General features: G+C 43.8%; 1 protein-coding gene across 1 annotated transcript in view; it reads right to left on the bottom strand.

The window, feature by feature from the left end:
* The window catches only part of glb1l (galactosidase, beta 1-like), a 60,518-nt gene extending 56,411 nt beyond the window's left edge, over positions 1-4,107 (bottom strand). The window contains exon 1 of the mRNA XM_029702001.1: positions 3,934-4,107. Coding sequence (XP_029557861.1) covers positions 3,934-3,996 — 63 coding nt within the window. The 5' untranslated portion in view covers positions 3,997-4,107. The remainder of the gene's footprint in view (positions 1-3,933) is intronic.
* Positions 4,108-9,402: the final 5,295 nt, after the last annotated feature.

Here is a 9,402-nt window from a genome sequence, read left to right on the forward strand (position 1 = left end):
TCCTGTTAAGTTTAGTTTTTGCTGTATTTTACTTTAGTACACTAAACACCTGAACATTCAATATATGTTAGGGTTCCTGAAAATATATTTCACCATGATTCTTTACACTTGTCTTGTCACAAACTGAAATTAGGTGGCTTGTTCGAATGTTAGTAGACCTACTCTGTCCGGGGCGGAAAGGTAGGTCTACTCTGTCCGGGGCGGAAAGGTAGGTCTACTCTGTCCGGGGCGGAAAGGTAGGTCCACTCTGTCCGGGGCGGAAAGGTAGGTCCACTCTGTCCGGGGCGGAAAGGTAGGTCCACTCTGTCCGGGGCGGAAAGGTAGGTCCACTCTGTCCGGGGCGGAAAGGTAGGTCCACTCTGTCCGGGGCGGAAAGGTAGGTCCACTCTGTCCGGGGCGGAAAGGTAGGTCCACTCTGTCCGGGGCGGAAAGGTAGGTCCACTCTGTCCGGGGCGGAAAGGTAGGCCTACTCTGTCCGGGGTGGAAAGGTAGGCCTACTCTGTCTGGGGTGGAAAGGTAGGCCTACTCTGTCTGGGGCGGACAGGTAGGCCTACTCTGTCTGGGGCGGAAAGGTAGGCCTACTCTGTCTGGGGTGGAAAGGTAGGCCTACTCTGTCTGGGGTGGAAAGGTAGGCCTACTCTGTCTGGGGTGGAAAGGTAGGCCTACTCTGTCTGGGGTGGAAAGGTAGGCCTACTCTGTCTGGAGTGGAAAGGTAGGCCCTACTCTGTCTGGGGCGGACAGCTAGGCCCTACTCTGTCTGGGGTGGAAAGGTAGGTCTACTCTGTCTGGGGTGGAAAGGTAGGCCTACTCTGTCTGGGGTGGAAAGGTAGGCCTACTCTGTCTGGGGTGGAAAGGTAGGCCTACTCTGTCTGGGGTGGAAAGGTAGGCCTACTCTGTCTGGGGTGGAAAGGTAGACCTACTCTGTCTGGAGTGGAAAGGTAGGCCCTTCTCTGTCTGGGGCGGACAGCTAGGCCCTACTCTGTCTGGGGTGGAAAGGTAGGCCTACTCTGTCTGGGGCGGAAAGGTAGGCCTACTCTGTCTGGGGTGGAAAGGTAGGCCTACTCTGGGGTGGAAAGGTAGGACTACTCTGTCTGGAGTGGAAAGGTAGGCCTACTCTGGGGTGGAAAGGTAGGACTACTCTGGGGTGGAAAGGTAGGTCTACTCTGTCTGGGGTGGAAAGGTAGGCCCTACTCTGTCTGGGGTGGAAAGGTAGGCCTACTCTGTCTGGGGTGGAAAGGTAGGCCCTACTCTGTCTGGGGTGGAAAGGTAGGCCTACTCTGGGGTGGAAAGGTAGGCCTACTCTGTCTGGGGTGGAAAGGTAGGCCCTACTCTGTCTGGGGTGGAAAGGTAGGCCTACTCTGGGGTGGAAAGGTAGGACTACTCTGTCTGGGGTAGAAAGGTAGACCCACTCTGTCTGGGGTGGAAAGGTAGGCCTACCTTTTGAAAGTACCATCAGATTCCTAATGAAGTCTCATATTGAATAATTTGAAAACAGGGTCAGTTTAGTTGCAAAGAAGACACGGATTTTGGTATTGGAGAAATAGGATGAACATTCTTCCTCCAGAGGAGTTTCAACACAACTCTCCTTCTGTGGCCTCCAACTGCTCTTAAACGCCAGTAAAACTAAATGCATGCTCTTCAACCGATCGCTGCCTGCACCTGCCCGCCTGTCCAGCATCACTACTCTGGACGGCTCTGACTTAGAATATGTGGACAACTACAAATACCTAGGTGTCTGGTTAGACTGTAAGCTCTCCTTCCAGACTCACATCAAACATCTCCAATCCAAAATTAAATCTAGAATCGGCTTCCTATTTCGCAACAAAGCCTCCTTCACTCATGCTGCTAAACATACCCTCGTAAAACTGACCATCCTACCGATCCTCGACTTCGGCGATGTCATTTATAAAATAGCCTCCAACACTCTACTCAGCAAATTGGATGCAGTCTATCACAGTGCCATCCGTTTTGTCACCAAAGCCCCATATACCACCCACCACTGCGACCTGTACGCTCTCGTTGGCTGGCCCTCACTGCATATTAGTCGCCAAACCCACTGGCTCCAGGTCATCTATAAATCACTGCTAGGTAAAGTCCCCCCTTATCTCAGCTCACTGGTCACCATAACAACACCCACCCGTAGCACGCGCTCCAGCAGGTATATTTCACTGGTCATCCCCAAAGCCATTTCCTTCTTTGGCCGCCTTTCCTTCCAGTTCTCTGCTGCCTATGACTGGAACGAATTGCAAAAATCACTGAAGTTGGAGACTTATATCTCCCTCTCTAACTTTAAGCATCAGCTGTCAGAGCAGCTAACCGATCGCTGTACCTGTACACAACCAATCTGTAAATAGCCCATCTAACTACCTCATCCCCATACTGTATTTATTTTGCTCTTTTGCACCCCAGTATCTCTACTTGCACATCATCATCTGCACATCTATCACTCCAGTGTTAATGCTAAATTGTAATTATTTCTCTATGACCTATTTATTGCCTTACCTCCCTAATCTTACTACATTTGCGCCCACTTTATATAGACCTTTTCTACTGTATTATTGACTGTATGTTTGTTTTATTCCATGTGTAACTCTGTTGTTGTTGTTTGTGTCGAACTGCTTTGCTTTATCTTGACCAGGTCGCAGTTGTAAATGAGAACTTGTTCTCAACTGGCCTACCTGGTTAAATAAAGGTGAAATAAAATAAATAAATAAAAATATTATCCCTATTTATTTGTGTTGTTCCAATTGTCTGAATAAAAATTACAGTTAGTGCAGAATGGTGCTTTATGTAAAATAACGTAGAATTGCATTAAATATTTCTAAAAGGCAATTTTTTTTCTCTGACATGCAAATAAGATGATCTATTCATGCAATGTTTTTACTATAAATTAGATCTTTCCACCCCCTACTCTTCTATAAATTAGATCTTTCCACCCCCTACTCTTCTATAAATTAGATCTTTCCACCCCCTACTCTTCTATAAATTAGATCTTTCCACCCCCTACTCTTGTATAAATTAGATCCTTCCACCCCCTACTCTTCTATAAATTAGATCTTTCCACCCCCTACTCTTCTATAAATTAGATCTTTCCACCCCCTACTCTTCTATAAATTAGATCTTTCCACCCCCTACTCTTCTATAAATTAGATCCTTCCACCCCCTACTCTTCTATAAATTAGATCCTTCCACCCCCTACTCTTCTATAAATTAGATCCTTCCACCCCCTACTCTTCTATAAATTAGATCTTTCCACCCCCTACTCTTCTATAAATTAGATCCTTCCACCCCCTACTCTTCTATAAATTAGATCCTTCCACCCCCTACTCTTCTATAAATTAGATCTTTCCACCCCCTACTCTTCTATAAATTAGATCTTTCCACCCCCTACTCTTCTATAAATTAGATCTTTCCACCCCCTACTCTTCTATAAATTAGATCCTTCCACCCCCTACTCTTGTCCACGGTGGTCTGTGAACCCAAAACCATCTGCATTGCCATAATGCATACAGGACGAAGAACAGTTTCTAAAACTACATATTTAAGGCTCAGGTCTATCCAAGAAGTGATGGTAAATGGTAGTAAGTTATCCACTTTGTTTAAATTATTATTATTATTATTATTATTATTATTATTACGGGTTTAGTGGAACGTCACTTTTTCTTTTCAAGCGTTAGAGGGTTTAGTTGAAATATAATTTTCTGAACGGAGAGCTATCCATTTTCATTTCAGAGGTCCGATTTTATCCATGTAACTTTATACTTGATAATAACGATATGTCAATATAATGTATGTATTTACTATATTATAACGTAAAGGAAAATAAACAAGTTGCAAATAGGTCTGATCCAGAGTCAGCTGGTATAATCACCTGGTAGACAGATAGAGGAAGTCGTATTTAATATGAAATAATAGATACAAAATCAAACTTACCACAGTTATATTCACGGCTAAACAGGCAAAGTAGATTAGAGAGAAAACAGTCTTCGTATCCATTGTTTCCTGTGTGGATTTAAATCCAATCTAAACTTGCCATTTGCCTGGTTTAGTCTACTTGTTTTATCAGCAGAGAAGCAGACAACATGAGTCGTCCCCGCTCCCAAAATCACTGTCATGTGATGTTCACACTGCTCTGCCTCTCTGCTGGGTCCTAAAGTCCGACCCGTCTCCCGCTCCGGTTACAGACTTTACCACGTTATAAATCCATTCTTCCTACTCACCTGACGATGAAAATATTCATTCAAATTCAGATGGATTAGGATTACATTTTATTTTTTTGTATGGAATTACATTTCACAGATATTTTGATATACATTGATTTAACAGTAACTTATATAATAATAATGCCCTACGTTTGTTATACACTATTGTTAGGCTCTATAGCCTTACTTTATTACATTTGAGAGATTGCTCCTATTCTCCCTAACTCTAACACAGTGACTCTACCTCACATCCCATCTGATGCTGTCACGGCTAACAGGACAGAGACTCTTGTGTAAAGTGAGAATCAGGGTAAAAGGTAACAATCACTATTGTGGTTAACATGGCCTGTGAACAAAACAGCCTGTTCAGGAACAGTATTATGGCCCAGAGAGACTATGGCCTGCATCAAGTCAACATGCTTTATGTTCTGGGTTTGTATGCTTTTAGAATGACGCTTGTATGAAAGGACTTTCCTTAGGCTTCAGGACACATGTACAAGGCCTGATTTTTATCCAGATATGAGGCTCCATCCTGATTATATTACATATCTGTTTTAAAGATGTGAATTAGGTTATTAGCTATAGATGTACTATTGTAAAGTGGTTGTTCCACTGGATATCATAAGGTGAATGCACCAATTTGTAAGTCACTCTGGATAAGAGCGTCTGCTAAATTACGTAAATGTAAATGTAGTTAAAGATGCACCATGTAGAAAACCTCTCCACAATTTCCTGGTTGCTAAAATTGTAATCATTCACCTAATTTCAGTTTGTGACAAAACAAACATGTATAGTGTAGAGAATCATTGTACCATCTAAACCTCTGTGAAATATCTTTTCCCATAACCATACATATTTTTTTTTCAACAGTTTGAAGCTGGTGTACAAAAGACCAAAAACGAAGAACGGGGAGCATAGAAATAGCAAACATAGAACATATCTACCGCTTCTTAGACTTGCTTTCAATGAGAAGGACAGATCTACAACACACATTTCTATGTGAATTTGGTGGAGGTCGCCCAAAAAGTGACATATTGCATCTTTTAGATAGAGATCTCTAGTTTTCATGAAATAAGAAGTCAATTGATCGATTTAGTGCCACAGGCAGACCGATGCCTGGACTGTATTGCATGAAACTCAGAACCACATTGTATCATGGCTAAAGTAAAAGGATATTTAATATAGGTTCTTACATGGCCCTCGGGCTGGAAATAGAACAGATGGTAATAAGAAGGCCTTTTCCCAGAAACCCAGGAGACCTGGAGCTCCACCCCTCAGTTACAGGTACAGCTCATCACCTGTGAAACCCAGGAGACCTGGAGCTCCACCCCTCAGTTACAGCTCATCACCTGTGAAACCCAGGAGACCTGGAGCTCCACCCCTCAGTTACAGCTCATCACCTGTGAAACCCAGGAGACCTGGAGCTCCACCCCTCAGTTACAGCTCATCACCTGTGAAACCCAGGAGACCTGGAGCTCCACCCCTCTGTTACAGCTCATCACCTGTGAAACCCAGGAGACCTGGAGCTCCACCCCTCAGGTACAGCTCATCACCTGTGAAACCCATGAGACCTGGAGCTCCACCCCTCAGTTACAAGTACAGCTCATCACCTGTGAAACCCAGGAGACCTGGAGCTCCACCCCTCAGGTACAGCTCATCACCTGTGATCAGAGATCGAGGGAACAAAATGATATCAATTACTCTCATTCATGCTGAACATGCTGAACCTGGCCGTGCTGCTGCTCCAGTTTCAACTGTTCTGCCTGCAGCTATGGAACCCTGACCTGTTCACCGGACATGCTACCTGTCCCAGACCTGCTGTTTTCAACTCTCTAGAGACAGCAGGAGCGGTAGAGATACTCTCAAAGATCGGCTATGAAAAAGCCAACTGACACTTACTCTTGTGTTACTGACTTGTTGCACCCTCGACAACTACTATGATTATTATTATTTGACCATGCTGGTCATCTATGAACATTTGAACATCTAGGCCATGTTCTGTTATAATCTCCACCCGGCACAGCCAGAAGAGGACTGGCCACCCCTCATAGCCTGGTTCCTCTCTAGGTTTCTTTCTAGGTTTTGGTCTTTCTAGGGAGTTTTTCCTAGCCACCGTGCTTCTACACCTGCATTGTTTGCTGTTTGGGGTTTTAGGCTGGGTTTCTGTACAGCACTTTGAGATATCAGCTGCTGTAAAAAGAGCTATATAAATACATTTGATTTGATTTGAAAATACTGCAGAATAACAGATCAGGGCGTAGTGATGAAAGAATAAAACTGTAAATATATGAAATATGGTTAAACGACACTTTCCAGTATAATAAAAGATAAACAGAAACATTCATACAGCCACTTCCTCATACTCAGCCCTCCCATCTGGACGGAGATGGCAGTCACACCAAGAAGGTCTCCCTTCACAATTAGGCCTACTACTATCTGTGTAACAGTATAGGTTCCGTCCCTCTCTTCGCCCCAACCTGGGCTCGAACCAGGGCCCTCTGCACACATCAACCCCTGACACCCACGAAGCATCGTTACCCATCGTGCCACAAAAGCCACGGCCCTTGCAACGCAAGGGGAAACCCTACTTCAAGGTCTCAGAGCGAGTGACGTCACTGACGCCACCGCTAACAAACTAGCCATTTCACATCGGTTACATCTGCATAATATCCACATGAGTGTTGTAGACCTAGGGTTGAAAAATTCTGGGTTTCTTCCATAAATTCCCAGTTTTTTTTTTCTTTTTTTTCTGAAATCCTGGTTGGAGGTTTTCTGGAATAAGGATTTCTAGGAAAACCAGGAAATGTATTGCACGTTCCCAGAATTTTGTAACCCTGTGGAGACCCCGGAACAGGGCTGTTCAATGTCGGTCCTGGGGTGGTCAAAACACTTTCGGTTTCCATCCTCTCATTCTAATCAGGGACTCAAACCTAGGGAGACCAGACGGGACACCAGGTAGAAACAAAAAACAGATGTGTTTCTACCCTCCAGGACCGGACGTGAACTTCACCAGAAGAATTACAACTGTATTTTGTCCTATTGAACACTAGGTGGCGCTTTAACACTGAACTATAAAGAACTCTCAAGCAGTCAGAGAGCCATCAGTCAAAGACTTTCACGCTGCCACCATACAGCGGGGTGAATGCAAGCATTTTGCGAGACTGTACCTCAAAACCTAATGTCTACCTGGCCCACCACTCCACCCTGGATTGCTTGCTGTTTGGGGGTTTTAGGCTGGGTTTCTGTACAGCACTTTGATATATCAGCTGATGTAAGAAGGGCTTTATAAATACATTTGATTTGAATTTGATCACCAGCCAGCTAAGACCACCCCAAGAAAACCCTGGCCACACCCTATATAGGCCCCCCCACCATATCAGATGTATGCCCCTTCTGCCCACCCCATGCCCCCGTCCCTGCAGCAAGGACCTCAACATGACAGCAGGACATATGCCCAGGCTGTGACAAGAGCAACCCCCACTATCACACCTGCCCAAGCCCCATCCTGCGACCTAAGAGGTACAGTACCAGTCAAAAGTTTGGACACACCTACTCATTCCAGGGGTTTTCTTTATTTTTACTATTTTCTACATTGTAGAATAATAGTGAAGACATACAAACTATGAAATAACACATATGGAATCATGTAGTAACCAAAAAAAGTGTTAAACAAATCAAAATATATGTTATATTTGAGGTTCTTCAAAGTAGCCACCCTTTGCCTTGATGACAGCTTTGCACACTCTTGGCATTCTCTCAACCAGCTTCACCCGGAATGCTTTTCACACAGTCTTGAAGAAGTTCCCACATATGCTGAGCACTTGTTGGCTACAATTCCTTCACTCTACGGTCCAACTCATCCCAAACCATCTCAATTGGGTTGAGGTGGGTTATTGTGGAGGCCAGGTCATCTGTGGTAGCACTCCATCACTCTCCTTCTTGGTCAAATAGCCCTTGCACAGCCTGGAGGCGTGTTGGGTTATTGTCCTGTTGAAAAACAAATGATAGTCCCACTAAGCACAAATCAGATGGGATGGTGTATCGCTGCAGAATGCTGTGGTAGCCATGCTGGTTAAGTGTACTTCAACTCTTTAACATCATCCTCAGCTTCCCCAATATTTGGAACCAAGGACTGATCACCCCAATCCACAAAGGTGGAGACAAATTTGACCCCAACAACTATCGTGGGATATGAATCAACAGCAACCTTGGGAAAATCCTCTGCATTATCAATAACAGCAGACTTGTACATTTACTCAATGAAAACAATGTACTGAGCAAATGTCAAATTGGCTTTTTACCAAATTACCGTACGACAGACCACGTATTCACCCTGAACACCTTAATTGACAAACAAGCAAACCAAACAAGAAAAAAGTATTCTCATGCTTTGTTGATTTCCAAAAAACTTCTGAATCTGGAGTCGAATGTCTACTGTTTGTTGGTGATCTGGTGCTTCTGTCCACAACCAAGGAGGGCCTACAGCAGCAACTACAGTTGAAGTTGGAAGTTTACATACGCTTAGGTTGGAGTCATTAAAACTCGTTTTTCAACCACTCCTCAAATTTCTTGTTAACAAACTATAGTTTTGGGAAGTCGGTTAGGACATCTACTTTGTGCATGACACAAGTAAATTTTCCAACAATTGTTTACAGACAGATTATTCCACTTATAATTCACTAGATCACAATTCCAGTAGGTCAAAAGTTTACATACACTAAGTTGACTGTGCCTTTAAACAGCTTGGAAAATTCCAGAAAATGATGTCATGGCTTTAGAAGCTTCTAATAGGCTAATTGACATAATTTGAGTCAATTGGAGGTGTACCTGTGGATGTATTTCAAGGACTACCTTCCAACTCAGTGCCTCTTTGCTTAACATCATGTGAAAATCAAAAGAAATCAGCCAATAAAAAATTGTAGACCTCCAAAAGTCTGGCTCATCCTTGGGAGCAATTTAAAAAACGCCTGATGGTACCACTTTCATCTGTATAAACAATAGTACGCAAGTATAAACACCATGGGACCACACAGCCATCATACCGCTCAGGAAGGAGACACGTTCTGTCTCCTAGACATGAACGTACTTTGGTGTGAAAAGTGCAAATCAATCCCAGAACAACAGCAAAGGACCTTGTGAAGATGCTGGAAGAAACATGTACAAAAGTATCTATATCCACAATAAAATGAGTCCAATATTG

The sequence above is a fragment of the Salmo trutta genome, chromosome 20 (genome assembly GCF_901001165.1).
Source record: "Salmo trutta chromosome 20, fSalTru1.1, whole genome shotgun sequence".
Lineage (NCBI taxonomy): Eukaryota > Metazoa > Chordata > Actinopteri > Salmoniformes > Salmonidae > Salmo > Salmo trutta.